The sequence below is a fragment of the Chiloscyllium punctatum genome, chromosome 38 (genome assembly GCF_047496795.1).
Source record: "Chiloscyllium punctatum isolate Juve2018m chromosome 38, sChiPun1.3, whole genome shotgun sequence".
In the NCBI taxonomy this organism is placed as follows: Eukaryota; Metazoa; Chordata; class Chondrichthyes; order Orectolobiformes; family Hemiscylliidae; genus Chiloscyllium; species Chiloscyllium punctatum.
In genome coordinates, this window is record NC_092776.1 from 43,206,547 (window position 1) to 43,226,797 (window position 20,251).

The 20,251-nt window shown below is 38.2% G+C and overlaps 1 protein-coding gene across 4 annotated transcripts in view; it reads left to right on the top strand.

Moving 5' to 3' along the window:
* Positions 1–20,251, top strand: part of btaf1 (BTAF1 RNA polymerase II, B-TFIID transcription factor-associated) — a 130,758-nt gene that overhangs the window by 31,566 nt on the left and 78,941 nt on the right. For 2 of the 4 annotated variants that reach the window (XM_072557718.1, XM_072557719.1), the window contains exons 4-6: positions 864–1,007; positions 9,015–9,220; positions 14,859–15,004. In XM_072557718.1, the coding sequence (XP_072413819.1) occupies positions 864–1,007; positions 9,015–9,220; positions 14,859–15,004 (496 nt within the window). The remainder of the gene's footprint in view (positions 1–863; positions 1,008–9,014; positions 9,221–14,858; positions 15,005–20,251) is intronic. The other 2 variants (XM_072557720.1, XM_072557721.1) reach the window with 1 other exon arrangement.

The window sequence follows — 20,251 nt, forward strand, 5'->3', positions numbered from 1 at the left end:
GACTTAGTTAAGAATTTATCTGAGTGGCAGGAGACAGAGCATAAGGAGAATGGGCAGGTACTCTAAATAGTAGAATGTGACCAATTTTCTCTGTGATGTGGCCTCGGTTATTCATTGTTAATAAAAACAACTTGTTAAATTGGATGGAAAACCACACAAATTTGCATATTATATTGTTGGGACTATAAATTGTGTAGATAGAAACTGCATTAGAGAATCAAAGAAGTGTAATGACACAAATGGAAGCCGTTCATTCAATTGTCTGCATCAGCTCTTGATGAGCAGCATGAGTTAGTCCTGTTCTCTTTTATCCATTACCACGTGGTGTCTTATCAGTTATTGATGATATTGTTAAATGCCTAGCATGTTCCTTTGCACTGCAGCTGTTGATGGATTCTTCAAGTTACATTCTCAAAATCATTGTACTATAAGAATGCTTAATGCTTTTTACCACATGTAGAGTTCTCAAAGTTTGAATTAATGGTTGAATTACAGAAAGTCAGAGGAGTGAGTCTAATTGATTAGCTCGTGCGGAGAGCTAACTTTTTAAAGTGATAAGCCAAGTTACCTCTTTTTGTCTTGTAACCGGTGTTGATTCTATAATTTGGTTGAGCTTCAGGTTTAACTTTTTTTGTATCTGATTGTATTTGTGTCCATTTTACTTTGTGTCCAGAACTAGTTACAAGGAAAGCAAATTCACAAATATGAAAGTGAGCTAAAGATATCATTTGATGGACTTTCAATATTTTTCTTTCCAAAGGTTAAAAATAAAAGTCTGTAATAATTCTTTGTATTTTTGTTCAATATGGATTGCTGTATTGGTTTCTGTAATTATTTATAATATCTGTTGAATTTAATTTTAGAGACTGTTGTACAAATTTCAACAGATGAAGCATCTTTGGATCGTTTGAGCTTTGATAGATTTGATATATCACGGCTTTTGAAACATGGAGCATCTCTTCTTGGCTCTGCTGGTGCAGAGTTTGAGATCCAACATGAGAAATCAGGTACATTTTGATTTTCAAATTATGTTACACTAGCTGAAATAGTGAATTTATTTGAAATTGTAGGTTTAAGCTTTATTCCATGATTTGTGAAAGACATGATCTCTAAGATAACGACTTAAAAAGCAGAACTTCTAAGGGAGTAATGTCAGAATTACTTCCTGGACCACATGCAAGTACGTATAGAAATAGTAAGATTGAGCGATAAGCAAATGGCTGGAAAATTTGGTGCAGGAGGCACGGCTTTAGATTTCACCAGTGTTGGAAACAGTTATAGCGTCATGATGACACAGCATGGAAACAGACCCCTCAGTCCAATTATTCCACACTGACCATGTTCCCAAACTAAACTAGTCCCACTTACCTGGTTTTGACCTGTATCCCTCCGAATCTTTCCTTTTTCACGTACTTATCCAAATGTTTTTTAAATATTGTAACCAAACCTGCATTTACCACTTTCTCTGGCAGTTCATTCCACACATGAACTACTCTGGTTTTAGAAAAAAAAAATTGCCCTTCATATCTGTTTTTTTTAAAACTTTTGTTCTCACCTTAAAAGTATGCCCCCTACTTTTGAACTCCTCCACTCTAGAGAAAAGACCCTTTTACTATCTACCTTTTATATGCCCCTCATGATTTTATAAACTTCTATAAAGACACCACTCAAGCTCCTACGCTCCAGTGAGGAAAGTCTCTGCCTATCCAACCTTTTATAATTCCTGGTAACATCCTGGTAAATCTTTTCTGAATCCTCTCCAGTTTAATAATATCCTTCCTATAGCGGGGTGTCCAGAACTGCATACAGTACTCCAAAAGAAGCCTCACCAATCCTGTACAACCTCAACATGACGTCCCAACTCCTATACTCAAAGATCTGAGCAATGAAAGCAAGAGTGCCTTGCACCTTCTTAACCACCCTATCTACCTGTAATGCCATGCTGTGCTTTTCCGGCGTCACACTTTTTAACCTTTTATCAGAAGTAGGACTGATATCAAGGAGATTTGCTAGTGCTGTTGAGGAGGATTTATTTAATCTGGTTTCTCAGGGAAATGGAGACCTAAGAGGGAATTCGGATAGAATAAAACAAAGCTGGTTATGGGAAATAGAAAAGCTGGAGATAATAGTAGAAAGCAGCAGAAACTATTCTTATTATCAGCTAAGGTCAAGTTACAAAATGGTATCAGAAAGACAAGGTTTGCATAAAGATTTGTAGCTAGGGTACCGGTTGCCAGAGTTGTTGTATGTTCGCCAAGCCGGGAAGTTGATTTACTAATGTTTCATCCCCAGCCTAGGTGACACCTTCTGTACTTTGGAGCCTTCTGTGAAGCGCTGCTGCATTGTCTTCTAGAATTCATTTGGTTCCATTCCTGCTGCTTCCACTTGCCGGTTCTGGTTGTTCGTTGTAGTGGCCAGTATATTGGGTCTAGGTCTATGTGTTTGTTGATGGAATCCATGGATGAGTGCCATGCTTCTAGAAATTCTCTGGCTGTCCTCTGTTTAGCTTGTGTTGTTCCAGTCGAATTTGTAGACCTTGTCGTTTCTCTGTATGGCTGCTAGGGACAGTTGGTCATGGGGTTTAGTGGCTAGTTGGTGTTTGTGGATGTGGATTGCTAGTTGTCTGCCCATTTGCCCTATTTAGTGTTTTGTGCAGTCCTTGCATGGAATCTTGTAAATTACATTTTCCTGCACAAGATGGGTATAGGGTCTTTTGTTCCGGTGAGTTGGTGTCTGAACATGACCATCTGTTTATGAGCATGGCCCTCATCCACGGACTCCATCCACAAGCAATTAGACTTAGACCCAAAATACTGCCCACTACAGCGAACAACCGGAAGCAGTGGAAACAGAACCAAGTAAATTCCAGAAGAGACTTTACAGGAGGTTCCAAAGTACTGAAGATGTCACCGAGACAGGGAATGAAATGTCTGCAAATCAACTTCCCAGCTTGGCGAACATACCCACAATTACAGCATCAGAAAGACAGTTAAATGCACTCTACCTAACTTGCTGTGAATGCTACAAACACTTGAGATTTGTTGGCATTAATAGAAGTAAGGGTTGTCATATAATTGCCAATACAGAAATATTGCTGCAATATAACCTAGATTGGGAGCTGAAATTAAAGGATATTCGATATTTAGGGACGATAGGTAAAAGAGTTGGAATGCTATTGATAAAATGGGGTGTAATTGTTGTATTAGCGAGGGAAGATCTTCAATTAGAATAACAGGATGTAGAATTTGTTCAGGTGGAGCTGAAAAATCGCAAGCAATAACAAATATTTGTAAGGCCACCAAATGTGAAAATATAGAGAACAATATTAATCTGGAAATTAGAGGTGCAAGTAGCAAGAGCAATGCAGTAATTGTGGGTGACGACATAAATTGGGTAAATCTAACAAGTACTAAACTATAGAAGAAGATTCTGGAATATGTTTTAAGTATTTTCTGAAGCAATATGTTGAAGGAGCAACTCTGGCATAAACCATTTTAACATTATGCAATGAGAAGGGGCTCGTTAATAATCTTGTTGTAAAAGAACCTTTTTGAGATAATCAAATCAGTATGATTAGAATTTTCCACTAAATTTTAGTATAGTTCATTCTGAAACCAGGTTCTTAAATCTAAACAAAAGTAATTATGAAGATGAAATCAGCTGTGATTGATTGGAAAAATACATTAAAAGATTCAATGGTAAATAGACAGTGGCAAACATTTAAACAATTACTGTTTGCTTTCAAAAATACCCAACAGGAAATGAAAGAGCCATGACTAATGATATATTACAAATTTTCCTCTTTTTATTCTATATTAATCTAATTATAGTAATAGAGTAGTAAAAGACCGTAAGAAATACGAACAGGAGTGGGCCATTTTGGCCCTTTTGAGCCTTCTCCGCCATTCAATAGGATTGTGGCAAATCCAACATTCCTCGTGTCCACTTTTCTGTCATTTCCCCGTAACACTTGATTCTCCGACTAATCAAGAGTCTATCTCAGCCTTAAATAAACATGATGACTCTGCCCCCACAGCTCTCTGTGGCCAAGAATTCCAAAGACACTCAACCCAGTAAGAGAAGAAATTCCTCCTTATTTTAGTCTTCAATTAGCATCCCGTTACTCTGAGACTAATGAAGGGAAACGTCCTCTCGGCATTTAGCCTGTCATGCTCCTAAAAAATCCTGTATCTTTCAATTAGATAATTACTCATTCTTCCAGTTCTCATTCTTTCAGCGTCGCAATCTGTTTAACCTTTGCTCATGTGAGAGTCCCTCCAGGAGAAAGTGAGGACTAAAGATGCTGAAGATCAGAGTCTGATCTGCATCAGGAAGAACTTGTACCCATGACATCGATTCTCCTGCACCTTGGATGCTGCCTGACCTGCTGTGCTTTTCCAGCACCACACTATCAACACTGAGAGTCTCTCCATACTGGGATAATTTTAGTGAACCTTCTTTGAACTGCCTCCAACTTAACCTTTATCTTAAATAAATAATTGCTCACAGTACTCCAGATGAGGTTCACCAGCACCTAGTACAGTTGCAGTAAGTCTTCTCTACTCTTATGCTCCACACCCCTTTGAAATAAGTGCCAGTATTTTATTAGCCTTCCTCGTTATTTGCTGCACCAGTGTGCCAGCTTTGTTACATACGTAAGTATGCCTAGGTCCCTTTTGTGGTGCAGCTTACTGAGGTTTTCTCCATTTAAAAAATATTCTGTTCTCTCTCTCAAGTTGGACAACTTCACATTTTCCCACACCATGCTCAATTTGCCAACTTCTTGCCCACTTGCTTAACCTGTCAATTTCTCTCTATAAACTTTTTGTATCCTCCTCACAACTTGCCTTGCCAACTATTTTTGTGTAGTCTTCAAATTTGACTCAAAGGTTTGCTTATTTTTAAGTCGTGAATATATATGTTGTGAATCATTGCGGTCCCAGCACTGATCCCTGTGGAACCTCACTGTTTACAGGTTGCCAACCTGAAAAATAACCCCTTAAACCATTCAATTTCCTGCCCATTAACTTCTTTATCCATGCCAATATATGAGCTCTTACATCATGGGCTCTTACCTTGTGATTTAAATCTTTTGTACGTTATTGAATGTCTTCTTAAAGTCAAAATACAACACAGCTACTGGTTCCCCTCTATCCACCCTGGTTAAGACTTCCTTGAAAAACTCTATTATATTAATCAGACAATGTTTCCATTTCATGAAGCCATGCTGACTTTGTTTAAATTACGATTTTCCAAATATGTTGCCATTACTTCCTTAGTAATTGAATCCAATGTTTGTTCAACAGTAGATGTTTGGTTAATCTGCCTACAGTTACCTGATTTTTGCCTCCCTAACTTTTATAAATAGAGCTGTCACATTGGTAGTTTACCAGTTAGAGAGTCAAAAAGATGTATTGCATGGAAACAGGCCTTTCGGTCTAACTCATCAATGTTGATCAGATATCCTAAACCCATCTAGTCCTATTTGCCAGCACTTGGCCCATATCCCTCTAAACCCTTATTTATGTACCCATCCAGATGCCTTTTAAATGTTGTAATTGTACGTGCCTTCACCACTTCCTCTGGCAGCTCATTCCATACACGCAGCACCCTCTGTGTACAGAAGTTGCCCCTTCGATCCCTTTTTAAAATTTTTCCCCTCTCACCCTAAACCTATGCCCTCGAGTCCTGGACTCCCCCAACCCAGGGAGTAGACCTTGCCTATTTACCCTGTCCATACCCCTCATGATTTTACAAACCTCTGTAAAGGTCACTCCTCAGCCTCTGACACTCTGGGGAAAACAGCCCCAGCCTATCCAGCCTCTCCCTATAGCTCAAATCTACCAACACCTGGCAACATCCTTGTAAAGCTTTTCTAAACCCTTTCAAATTTCATAACATCCTTCCAATAGGAGGGAGACCAGAATTGCACACAATATTCTAAAAGTGGCCTAACCATTGTTCCCCACAGCCGCAGCATGACCTCTCAACTCCTATACTGTATGTACTGACCAATAAAGGTAAGCATACCAAATACCTTCTTCACTATTCAAATTCTCCAGAATCCAAGGATTTAAAGAAAACTATAACCAATGCATCCACTATCTCTTTAGCTACTACTTTTCAAATCCTTGGATACAAGCCATCAGGACAGGGGACCTTTCTACCTTTAACCCCATTAGCTTGTCCAACACTCTTTCACTAGTATGGTGGTGGTTCTCAATTCCTCCCCCAATTCTTAAATATTAATGTGTTGTTCAAAGTATCTTCCACCATAAAGATTGATGCAAAATATCTGTTTAACACCACTACCATTTCATTGTTCCCCATAACTTATCTCCCCAGATGCATTTTCTAAGGGGCTTATGTTCACTTTCAGCTCTTTTTTTTTATATATTTTTTTTTATATATTCCTCACTAGTTTTTCCTCGTTGCATATTTTCTCTCTCTTATCCTTTTAGCCCTTCTTTGCTGGATTGTGAATTCACCCAGCCTTCGGGGCTATTACTGACTCTTGCCTCCTTTTAAAGGCCTTTTCTTTCAACTTCATACATTTCAACTTCCTTGGTTAGCAGTGGTTGGTTTATTCCCCTCTTCGAATCTTTCCTACTTACTGGGATATATCTTTGTTGCAAGTCACAAACCATTCCTTAAATGTCCACCACTGCATGAATTCAGGATCGGTTAACAGGCAAAAATGGATTATTGACCTGTACCTCCCTGTCTATAAATGCTGTGCTCAAAATATTCGTAACCTGGAAGGGGCGTAAGAAAAGGATGTAAGCTGTTGGAAATAATTTACTTTCCACTACTTACTACGCCTGAGTGAGGTCTCATAAATGTAATTTTTAACTTGAAACAAAATTAATTATTTTCATTTTTCAGCCAATACTTGAGCATAACTTACAGGAGGAAAAACTCCTGTGGGAGTGGTATGCACCTGATTATTTGGACAAAATGGATGATTATTTCATTATATCTATTAGTCTGATCTACCTTTTTATAGAATTTAGTTGTTTTCCAATTTATCTTAATCTAATTTAATATAATAATGTGACTTGTATTTGTAGAGCTGATTCAGTATCTTGGTGCTGTTGACAACTTATTAGTAGGGATATCCTATACTTGAAACAAGAAGCAAAAAACTTCAACCCTTTCTTAGGTTATGAAGAATAAATGATTACTCATCTTTTAATTTTAACTACATTAATCACTTGAATATTAATTCTGCATCATAAGATTCTTCAAAAACAAATGGTTTGTTTACATAGTGACATTTGGCTTTTTTTGTCGATCTCCCCATAGTCTCGATTTTTTTTTTGGAAAGTAAACTCAAAGGAATTGCAATGCAAATGGAATAAAATTAGAGAAATACATTCAAAGAGAACTCCCAAACTTGTTCTTCAGATAGTTTCTTTGTGTCCAGTTCTTTTTTATTGGGTTTTATAGTCTTTCATCTTCCTGAATAACATTAGAGAAATGGGGCATAACCCACATTTTCTCACTATGGATAGGAAGTCAATACCTAATTATCTGATTTAGGAATTTAAAGAAATAGAATAGAAATTCTGTAACTTCAAGTGTACCATTGTCTTCCAATTCCATGCCTGTCACTCCCTGAACTATAGTTGAATTCATGTGGTTCAACTTTTGACCCTCTCAGCACAAAATGTTCTTTAATTAATAGAAATGGAATTGAAATTCTTCAAGGTTCCTTGGATAAGATCTTCTAAACTGAAGACCACTACCATATAGAAGAAAATGGGCATGAGATGCCAAGGAACACAACCACTTGGAAGTTCCCCTCATTTAGTGTCGTGACTTGGAGATATATTGCTGTTCCTTCAGTGCTGTTAGATCAAACTTCCGTAACTCTGAACACAACAGCACTGTGGATGCGCCTACACCAAATGAATTACAGTACCTTTAAAAAGGCAGCTCGCCACCATCTTCTTGAGGGCAGTTAGGTTTGAAAAAGTGTGGTGCTGGAAATGTACAGCCAGTCAGGCAGCATTTGATGAGCAGGAGAGTCGACGTTTTGAGCATAAACTCTTCATCAGGAATGAAGAATCAGCTCTTTGCATTCCTGATGAAGGGCTTATGCTCGAAACATCGATTTTCCTGCTCCTCAGATGCTGCCTGACAGGCTGTGTTTTTCCAGCACCACAATTTTTTTTTTACTCTGATCTCCAGCATCTGCAGTCCTCACTTTCTCCCAGCAGTTAGGATTGGGCAACAAATGTTGTTGTCTCAGCCACCAAAATCCATATCATGATTTTGTTTTAAAATGTAAGATTGGCATATAAAAGATAAGTGTTTTGAAAAGTTATGTTTTAGAATTGGTTGTAATTAGTTCTTGTGGAAATTAATGTTCATGGATTTCTCCTCAGTTTCCCATTCTGTGCAATATTAAATTCAGTTGGCTAAATACTTGGAGCTCGTATGTTACTGCTACCTATTCAAAATGATTCTTGCCTCAGTTTTTCAGCCCCATAAACTATTCCCTTTCTTCTCAAGTCTTCAAATATGCAATTACCTTCCAATTCTGTGTACATCACTCCTAGGACTATAACTTTTCCAGTTCAGCTTTTATTTTTCTCATGGCATGAAACAGCTACTTATAGTCAAGAACCATGCCAAATATCACAGTATTTGCCATTCTCCATTTTTTCAGTTTATTCTCAAGGTCTCACTTTATCTGAGTATGTTGGTCTCATTAACATTCCCTAGTCAATGTAAGTGGAAAAAACCTTAAGAGCCTATCTTTTCCATCTGGTATCCTTAATTTTCCTTGCATCACTCCTTCCAAATGCCAAAATTTGATTTTTGTTTTAGATTTAAAAGTATTATCTAGATGTCACTGGTTATTTATTAATATATTTTGTTTGAATTTGTGAACTGGGATATTAAGTAAGATGTCCCAAAATGTTACTGTAGGTCAGAACTGGGATTTGTAGTTCCCCTTGCTGATTAATGTATTCGTGAACTTTTTTAAAGTGTATTCCCTGTTACAGGAGAAATAGACCCCAAGGAGAGAATAGCTCATCAGAGAAAACTGTTGCAAAAGAAGTTGGGTCTCGACATGGGAGCAGCTCTAGGAATGAACACTGAAGAGCTCTTTAATGATGAAGATCTAATTTATAATCCTTCTCCAGCTTCAACAGTACTGAAGCAACCTGTAGGTAGAACCTCGGGTTGTTTGTCTTCAAGGAATCATGCAGTGGGTTTGGCTTCTTTTGTGCTTCTGGTAGCTTGAAGTCTGCATGCATGCACCTGTTAAACGCTCTACTAACTGCTTTTCTTGCAAATGTTTTGATTAAAATTTAAATGCGATTGAATCTGGGCATTTGATATTTATGGAGTTTAATTAGACAACGTTGATCTTGAGTTAGTTAGTAGGCCTTTGTAACTGGAAGATTATGTAAATGGCCAAGGTTATTTGAAAATATTCTAATTGCTTCCTAGTGCAATTTAACCGTTTTCATTTTAAACTTTGATCATTTTAAGATAAATATTTTTGATTTTACTGGAGAATGGGATCATCATTTTTATCTGCTTTATGGATTCATTACCTCCTTCAAGCATGCACCAGATCCATTTATTAAACTTTATTTCTAAACTGAGTTGAGACTATCCAAAGTCACATTGCATAGTTTAAGAACCTGCAGAGAGTAGACATCTTGCCCTGACCTGGATTTAAACCTGAGACCTGGAATATAAAAAGGCCAGTTTGATTCTGCAGTGTGCCACTTATTCCATAGTGTTCATGTAGCTTTATATATCTAAAACTTAATGAATTTAATTATCCCTTTTAAATGGAATTTTTAACTACACTGTTTAAGTTCCTTTGCATATCTTCTGGCTAGGAAGACTGACAGGTAGACAATCTGCATTAATCTATGTCCGTGTTGTAGACATGTAACATGGGTTACAATCTGCGGTGACTTTGTCTACAAATTTTCATTGACACTTTTCAAGAAATGTTTGTGCAACAAATTTTTCTCTCTCACCCACAACTGCATTTGGGAACCTGTAAAGAAATTAATGTTATTACTACTGTGTCACATTTAAAACTTATCATTCACTGCACAGAACAAATTGCTTACAGTGCAGCAATTATTAATTAGGCACATGTTAAATAATGATAGCGGGCCACAAATTTAAGTTATGCGATTCTACTGAATTGGGGAATAATTTTGTTTACACTGTGTAAATTTAAACACAAACATGCTTAAACAGTGGATAAAATTCAATAGAAGTGATCAGAGTTTTGCCTGCCAGATTTAAAGTCAGAAACAACCTTATGTTGACTGTTAGGGAAGGCCCAACTTTAAGTGCTAGACAGGCATTTAACAGGTCTTTTTCAGGATTAAGGACCTGAAAAGCACAAGACCTTTAAACTTAGAAGCAGAAGTAGGCTGTTCAGCCCATCAAGTCTGCTTTATCATTCAGAAGATCATGGCCAATTTGATCTTCAGCTTCATTTTTGCCTCCCTTTTTCCCATTGCCTTGATTCCCTTAATGAATAAAAATTGTCTATCTCAGTTTTGAACGTAGTAACCAAGCCTCAACAACCCTCTGGTAAAACATTCCACAGATTCACCACTCTCCAATAGTTCGGTTGCACGGTGGCTCAGTGGTTAGCACTGCTGCCTCACAACACCAGGGTCCCAGGTTCGATTCCAGCCTTGGGTGACTGTCTGTGTGGAGTTTGCACATTCTCCCCGTGTCTGCATGGGTTTCCTCTGGTACTCCAGTTTCCTCCCACAGTCTGAAGATGTGCAGGTCAGATGAATTGGTTGTGCTAAATTGCCCATAGTGTTAGGTATATTAGTCAGAGGAAAATGGGTCTGGGTGGATTACTGTTCGGAAGGTCATAGAGATGTATAGCATGGAAACAGACCCTTTGGTCCAACCCGTCTATGCTGACCAGATATCCCACCGGTGTGAACTTGTTGGGCCAAAGGGCCTGTTTCCACACTGTCAGGAATTAATCTAATCTAATCTAAACCGAGAAGAAGTTCCTCCTCATCTTTTATTTTAAATATGCACCTACTCTGTCAACTCTCCTTAGAAGCTTCTAAATTTCAATAAGTTTATCTCCCATTCTTCCAAATTGCAACAAGTACAAGCCCAGTCTTCTCAACCTATCCCCTTAAGATAATCCTTCCTATCAACTTAGTGAATCTTCTCTGAATTGCATCCAACGCTAGTACATCTTTTATGAGATAAAAGGCCCACTGTTTAGTGTTCTAGTTACAATCTGACTAGTTCCTTGCATAGTTTTAGTAAAGCATCCCTATATCTTCATTCCATTCTCTTTGCCTTCCCTATTACCCACTGAACTTGGATGCTAATCTTTTGTGATTCATGAACAAGAACTCCCAAATCCATCTTCCTTTAGCTTTCTGCAGTTTTTCTCCATGTAAATAATAATATTCAGCACCTCTGTTCATCTTGTCAAAGTGTACAACATCACCATTTTCTTGCATTATATTACATCAAAGTTTGTTTTATTCATGCGTTTCACCTATATTCTTTTGCAGACTCTGTGTCATCCTCACCAATTGCCTTCCCACCTATCTTTATGTAAACTGGACATCTGGCTATAGTATATTCGCTTTTCTGATCTGAGTCATTAATACTTATTGTCAATATTTTAGCCAGTGCATTGATCCTTGTCTCACACCACAAGTTACAGATTGCCATCCTGAAAATGTCTTCCTTAACCCAACTCTCTCTCTCGTATTAGTTAATTAAATCTCTATCCTTGCCAATATACTAACTTTAACATTGTGGACTCTTTTACCTTTTTGAAATGTGCAGTACCTTTATCAAGTGCCTTCTGAACATCTCAATATATTACATCCAATGCATTCCCTTTATCTATTCTGCTTTTTACCTCAAATAATTCTATGCAATTTGTCAGGTATGATTTCCCATTCATGCTGATTATTTTATGTATTTCTACATGCTCTGCTATAACATCCTTTTATAACGGACTTTAACATTTTCCCAGTAACAAGTGTTAAGCCAACTGGCCTATAGTTACCTTTTTTTGTCTCTTTCCCTATTTAAAATAAAGATATTAGATTGGCAGTTTTCCAATCCTCTGGAACTTTTCCACAATCTAAGGATTCCTGCAAAATTACTACCAGTGCATCCACTATATCTGTAGTTATTTCCTTCAGTAATCTAGGATGTATCCCATCAGGTCCCACGCATACCAATCAAAGTCTCCTCCTCCTGTTCCTAATTTAGTTCCAAGGGTCCAGCCTCCAGGCTCATCAAACTAAAGTGATTGTTTTGAAAGCACATTCAAACTTGCCACATACAAAAGAGAGCTATTTGGGTTCAAATACCAAACTTTTGTGCTGTAAGACAGATCAGAAACACTGTATATTTAGTTCTAAATATGAATGATTTAGTGGAATTCAATGCAGGCAGTTCCAGTGGAGAGAGCATGGTTTCTGCTGATATGACACCCACCCATCATGTGATGTATCATCACATGAATCTCAAGCCAAAGAAGATTCGATTCCTGGTCTTCAGTCCCTTGATAGGTACTATGTGCTTATAAAGAGGAATCACTACCTACAAGGAAGACACCTCGATTATGGGCTTGATGTTGATGTTTGTTGCATGGTAATAGTGGAAATGGGAAGCTGCACTTTCTGAGATACTTTACTCTTCTAGGGTGATCTGAAGTAGACTAGGCAATTTGCAGTCACAACATGAGCAGTGTTCCCCACTAACAAGATACTGCATGAAGCCAAAAAGGTGTTCTGCTTTTTGCACAATTGAGTAATGTGGCAGAAATTTTTGTAGTAGTGTAAAGTCAAGTATTTAGGCCATGCATCCCAACAACTGAGGGAGATCGTATTAAACAGCATATCCCTTTGGCTGTTCACAATAATCAAGATGCTAACTGTATCCAATCAAGCCACACTTGCAAAACAGCCAACACAGTGACCTACATTAAACTTTCTACACTTTCTGAAATTGGAAAGTGCTTTGAGTGCAGAGTGCAACCAATTTAGGATCACACTATGAAGCAGTTGTGTGTACTAGAAGCTACACATATTAATAGAATATCTCCACTTAGCTGTGGTCCGCTGTGCTCCGCTGTTCCATAAGCAATCACAAAATGACCAATTTGCCGGATGGACTTATTTCAGAAAAAAAAAGCAAATCACACTAGATGTTGTCCACAATTTAAAAATAACTCTACAACTTTAAGAGTAGGGAAAAGAGAGGATTTCTAAACTACTACTATACAACTTAGACTTCAAAAGTCTTGCCCACCCCCCATGTGCACGCACACAACAGACAAAAGACAAATGTTTTAATACAGATACTGAATGGAAAAAAAACAAAGGCAGATGAAAACAAAATTCCAAACATCAAAAGTCTAGACCAGAGGTGGGAAGTTATTTTCTCACAGTTCTTTTGACTTAAGTGAAAAAATGTGCAGCTCTTAAAAATTAAGGTACAAAACACTCCCGATATTTCAATTATAACCCTCCAGCTTGCATTTCACTTAATAGTCCCAAAAAGAAAAATATGTGGTCTCTTTACAATGAGAAAGAACATGTACACCAGTTTTTCAAGTCAACAAAATGGGTAGCATCCACTTGCTGTTTCAGTCTCAGGACAGTTCCTAAACCAGTCAAAATCAACCTGCCTTAAGTAAAAATTTAAAGTCTAGCAGTTGACTATGAAAAATCATTAGCTGATGTGTCTTCCATGGCAACACCAATCAAGAGAGATCTTGTGGTACAGTGGTGCTGTCTCTACCTCTGGGCCTTGCAGGCCTGGGTTCAAGTCCCACCAGCCTCAGACATGTGATGTAACATGTCTGAATAGATTGGTGGATACTTTTTCATCAATCATTGTCTACTTTTCAACCAGTCAGCACACTTGTGTATCATAAATGTTGGTTTCCCTCTTAAATTGATATTCTTATGAGGGTTGCTGATGAGTGCATATCTTATGTCAGTAAAATTCAATTTGTGTGCTACTAAATGTCAAAAGTGACATCTTTGGTCAACTTAAAGCTAAGAAAATGGTCGTTACAAATGGGTGACTGCAATAATAAATCCACTGTTTTCAAAGAAGCAAACTATGAACATAGCCGGAGGGCAACCATGTGATAAAAGCTATGTAGTTGCAAAACATTTCTTACCATTACTAAACCTTGTGTGAAAATGCCAATCGAGAATGATTATCTCCTTATTCACCCACAATTAGCTGATCTTTACTTGTGAATCAAAACTTTGATTGGAATAATTCATCAGATCAGGGAAGTATTGCAGCGAGACCATCTTCTTGTTCAACATTGATGCAAACTTGCAGTAGAATTTGTGGTTTCCTGTTTGATTTATCCCTTTGTTCCCTCTCTGACTAATAGCCTATCCAATACTGGTCTAACTGAGATAAGATAGCTTGGCAATAATTGGTATTAAAGCTGGTAACTTGATTATGTGTCAGTGAGGAATTAGAAAGCTCTCAGCAACAATGTTCTGATGAGCTATTATTTGTAAATCTATTGATTTTAAATCCAGAGCTTTTTGTTTTATCAGCTTATTTGATCCAGTGAAACAAATAAATTGAATATTTAGAGATTATAATTTAATACTGTCTTGACAATGTATTGTTTTCATTCTTTTAACTTAATTGCTAACAAGGTACTTCATATAATGTGATTATATCTGAGGTCTGCCCATTTTCAAGCCTATTTAATTGTTTTATAAAATAAAAGCTAAAACCCCTCTGAAATATCTTATTACATAGTCTTTAACTGCAAATTTGACATTATAAATTCTGATCATAACTGGAGACGGTTACATTTTTTTTAGCTTGTCCAGGCTGCTGATCTGATCGAAGCTGAATTTCAGCCTGGTATGAGCAGTCGGCAGAAGAATAAAGCAAAGAGGATGGCTAAGCTGTTTGCTAAGCAACGATCCAGAGACACCGTGGAAGGAAATACCAACAATGAAAAATGGTAAGAATAATATTCTGCTTGCTTCTATGTCTAAATGAGAGAATTAGAAACCGCAATAATACCATTTAGACCATGAATACATGTCCTATGAAAATTAAAATTTAATTTTAGATAACCAGGTAAAATCTTATTCATTGTATTTTGAATTTTGTTTATTTCTAAAGGTGTGCAAAATTGTCTTTTATGAATTATGTTGAAATTGAGGTGTTTTTCACCGTATTGCAAGATGAGCACACTGAACTAAAAGTAATCATTGTCTGACCTTCATTTGAGTGAAATAACTTTTTTGCTCATTAAGTATTATTTATATTACAGCTACTGTTACGGAAGCTACATTTTATCAGCTTAAAGCATTGAATATATTAAACCAAGTTGCTTTTACTCACCATACGAAATGACGTAACACTGAAAAAAGTTGTAGTGTAAGAAAAAATTACTTGTCAAATGAAAGGGAGGAAAAATCTAATGAGATAAAGGATTTTATGTGTTTTGCATTTTGAGGAAATACTTTTGATCTTCTACATGAGAACAAGAACTGAACCTAGCTTGATATTTGTATGCTTCAGCTAATAAGCATATAGTTAAGCCACGCAGAAACAGTTTTATTGCATGCACACTGGAATTGGCAGACCTGAGTTTGCAAAAGTTACCCAGGATACTTGTTTGTTTTTTAAAGAAAGTTATTATGGTGGGCAAGCATGGAGAATTCCATAAAACGCCCTGTATTGGACCCCCAGCAGTTGGTGGTGGGCATGTAACATCCAACATTCTTGAGATCTTCCAATCCTAATTCGGGACATTTGTATATCCCAAGATACTTTACTCCTGTAGTACCAGATGTGTATTCTGCCCTGAGTGAATGGGTCTGAGCTTGGGTGGGCTTTACCAAGCACCTCGGGGCATTTTTTTTTATTCTAATAAGTTCTACAATATCACAATGTCATGAGAAAAGTTAGTTTGGCTCCCTGTCACCGATACAATGCAGATTTCTGCAAGCTAATTGGTGACAATTGAGATGGAATTCCATCGGCAGGGACAGTGTCACTAGTGAGTGGATTCTTGTTTCTGAAGGCAAGCAGAAGGCTCTGGAACCTGCAGCCAAAACAGGTGCTGGATTGCTGGGTGGAGGGAGTACAAATTTTAATCAAATCTCCCTCAGCAATGTTTTCCTGCACTGCAGACTCAGGATTTACCTCCCTCACAAACTACATTGGTTCTGGTTTAGAATGTGTTCTTCTAAGTTTTCGATGTTTCTATATCTCCTCCTGAGCGTGGTCCTTCTCAATTCTCACTATGAGAGACTAAAAGTGTGTGACTAAGTGAGAGAGTTTTTGACTGTAAGAGTGTGTCTATGTGAACACTGAGAGTATGTGCAAAAGAGAAATTATATTTTTTCTGTGTGTGTGTGTGTGAGAGAGAGAGAGAGAGAGAGAGAGACTGAGAAAATGTATGAATGAGAATATGAGTGACATAGTGAAGCCGTATGGGATACTTGCCTTTATTAGTTGAGGTATTGAAGTTATGAAGTTATGATGGAGCTGTATAAGTTGTTGGGTCACAGCATGGCATACTGGGTTCAGTTCCGGTCACTGCAAGATAGGAAAGATATGGTTACACGAGAGTGGATGTGGAGGAAATTGACTGGGTTATTGCCTGGGCTGGAACATTTCCGTTATGAAAAGAGACTAGATAGGCTGGAATTCCTTTCCTTAGAACAGAGAAGGCTGAGGGCAAGGCTGATTGATATGTACAAGATTGAAAGCCCTAGACTGGGTAGGTAGAAAGTAGCATTTCCCCTTATTATAGGGGTCAGTGATCAAGGGGCATAAATTTAAGGTAAAGGGAAAGATCTTTTGAGAGGATTGAAAGTGTAATTTTTTCACCTAGGTGGTGCATATCTCGAACTCACTGTGTGAAAGGGAGGTTGGGACAGGAACAATCACAAAATTGAAGTATTTAGATGATCACTTGAAATACCATAGCTGATACACTAATGGGTCAGTGGAAAATGGGACTAGAATGAAGAGGTATTTGGTCCCTGACATGGATACGATGAGCTGAAGGTCCTCGTTAAGGTCTGTAAAACTCTGTGGCTCTAAGAGTGTGCACAAATAAGCGACATTTGCTTGGGGGAACTCTAATAATAAATGAACACTAAAATAATATCAAAGATTTAGAATTCTGTTGTCAGCACATTTCTTTGTAGTGTTCCAGTACCATATTATTTGGTACAGCATCCCTGATTAAATGTACAAGATTTCCATACAGAAGGCTCAAACCAAAAATTTCAACAATCTTTTTCAGAACGCCTTGATACCAGTATGATCTGCTTTAACTTGTGGAAGGAAAAATTCAGCTAATTCAGCAAGGGGATGGGAACTCAAATTGTAGTTCCAGTGTACAGGAGTTTAAGAGTAGTGAGGTCATAAGTAAGGTTTCAAGGTCGCAAGAGTGTACCTGCAAGCAGGAAGGTGGTTTGAAGTGTGTCTATATCAATGCCAGGACCATTGGGAATAAGATGGATAAACTTGCAGCATGGGTTGGTGCCTGGGACTTCAATGTTGTGGCCATTTTGGAGACATGGATAGAGCAAGGACAGGAATGGTTGTTGCAGATTCCGGGGTTTAGATGTTTCAGTAAGAACACAAGAGATGGCAAAAGAGGGGGAGATGTGGCATTGTTAGTCAAAGACAGAATTACTGTGGCAGAAACGACGTTTGATGAGGACTCATCTACTAAGGTAGTATGGGCTAAGTTTAAAAACCAAGAAAGGAGAGATCACCCTATTGGGAGTTTTCTGTAGGCTTCCAAAAAGTTTCAGAGATGTAGAGGAAAGGATTGCAAAGATGATTCAGGCTGGGAGCAAAAGTAACTGGGTAGTTGTTACTTTGGATTTTAACTTTCCAAATATTGACTGGAAATGCTATAGTTCAAGTACTTTGGATGGGTCACTTGTTGTCCAGTGTGTGCAAGAGAATTTCCTGACACTGTATGGAGATAGTCCAACAAGAGGCAAAGCCACATTGGATTTTGTACTGGGTAATGAACCAGGCTAGGTGTTAGATTTGGAGATAGGTGATCACTTTGGTGATAGGGATCACAATTCAGTTACTTTTACTTTAATGATGGAAAGGGATAGATACATACTGTGGGGCCAGAGTTATTGCTGGAGGAAAGGCAGTTATGGTGCGATTAGGCAAGATTTAGGATACATTGGATGGGGAAGGAAGCTGCAGAGGATGGGCACAATTGAAATGTGGAGCTTATTCAAGGATCAGCTACTACATATCCTTGATAAGTATGTACCTGTCAGGAAGGGTGGAAGTGGTCAAGCGAGAGAACTGTAGTTTACTAGAAAAGTTGAATCTCTTGTCAAGAGGAAGAAGGAGGCTTATGATGAGACATGAAGGCTCAATTAGGGCGCTTCTGAGTTAGAAGTTAGCCAGGAAGGACCTAAAGAGAGAGCTAAGAAGAGTCAGGAGGGGACATGAGAAATCTTTGGCAAGTAGGATCAAGGAAAACCTTAAAGATTTCTATAGATATGTCAAGAATAAAAGAATGACTAGGGTAAGCATTTGATAAGGTTCCCCACGGTAGGCTATTGCAGGAAATACAGAGACATGGCGTTGAGGGTGATTTAGCAGTTTGGATCAGAAATTGGCTAGCTGAAACAAGACAGAGGGTGATGGTTGATGGGAAATGTTTGTCTTGGTGTTTAGTTACTAGTGGTGTACCGCAAGGATTTGTTTGGGGCACTACTGTTGGTCATTTTTATAAATGACCTGGATGAGGGCATAGAAGTAAATTTGCAGATGACACTAAGGTCAGTGAAGTTGTGGACAGTGCTGAAGGAAGAGATGTAGATAAGCTGCAGAGCTGGGCTTAGAGGTGGCAAATGGAGTTTAATATGGAAAAGTGTGAGGTGATTCACTTTGGAAGGAGTAACAGGAATACAGAGTATTGGGGTTAGTGATAAGGTTCTTGGTAGTGTGGATGAGCAGAGAGATCTTGGTGTCCGTGTACATAGTTCCCTGAAAGTTGTCACCTGGTTGATAGGGTTGTTAAGAAGGTGTACTGTGTGTTAGATTTTATTGGTTGAGGGATTGAGTTTCTGAGCGATGAAGTCGTGTTGCATCTGTACAAAGCTCTGGTGTGGCTGCACTTGGATGCAGTTCTGGTCACCACACTGTAGGAAGGATGTGAAAGCATTGGAAAGGATGCAGAGGAGATTTACCGGGATGTTGCCTGGCATGGAGGGAAGGCCTTATGAGGAAAAGCTGAAGGACTTGAGGCTGTTTTCATTAGGGAGAAGAAAATTGAGAGGTGACTTAATAGAGACATACAAGATGATCAGAGGATTAGATAGGATAGACAGTGAGAGCCTTTTTCCTTGGATGGTGATGGCTAGCACAAGGGGACATAGTTTTAAATTGAGGGCTAATAGATATAGGACAGATGTCTGAGGTAGATTCTTTACTCAGAGTAGTAAGGGCGTGGATGATAATGGACTAATGTAGGTGAGATGGGCACCAGATTGGTTTCACAGGTCAGAGCAACATTGAGCGCCTGCACTGCGCTGTTGTGTTCTGTGTTCACACTTGCTTTTGTACCTTTAGTAAGCCTAGGGCTTGTTACTAACAAGTGAGGCTCCACCCAAGTTGTAGGAACAACACCTCATCTTCCACTTGGGGACCTTGCAGGCTTGAGGGCTCAATATTGAGTTTAACAATTTTAGAGCATGATCACCTCCTTCCATGTCTATTAACCATCTCCACACTCCAGGCCGTGTCGTGAATTGGGTTGCTTTCAATACAACCAGTCCACTCTCATCTACTTACAGCCCCTATTATCACTTACCCAGCTTTTCTTCCTCACTGGCTTACTATCAACAATCCCTTTCCATATGTGGATTCCATACATTGTCAGTTACAGTCACACAATTAGGATCACTTATAACTATGTTTGCTTTAGAAAATGGGTAACATTGTAGCCACTTACTTGAAGGGTAATGATATTACAGTCACACAATTAGGATCATTATATCTATGTTTGCTTTAGAAAATGGGTAGCATAATAGCCACTTACCGAATTAAGAGGTACTGCTCCCACAGGATAAAAATGGTGCATTTCAGAATTCTGTTGAACAACTGTGCAAAAAAAATTTCTAAATCTTTTAGCAAACATGGTGTAATTAGCAAATTAATCAGCCTTCAAAGTTTTTGTGAAAATTGTAACCATTCATTGTGC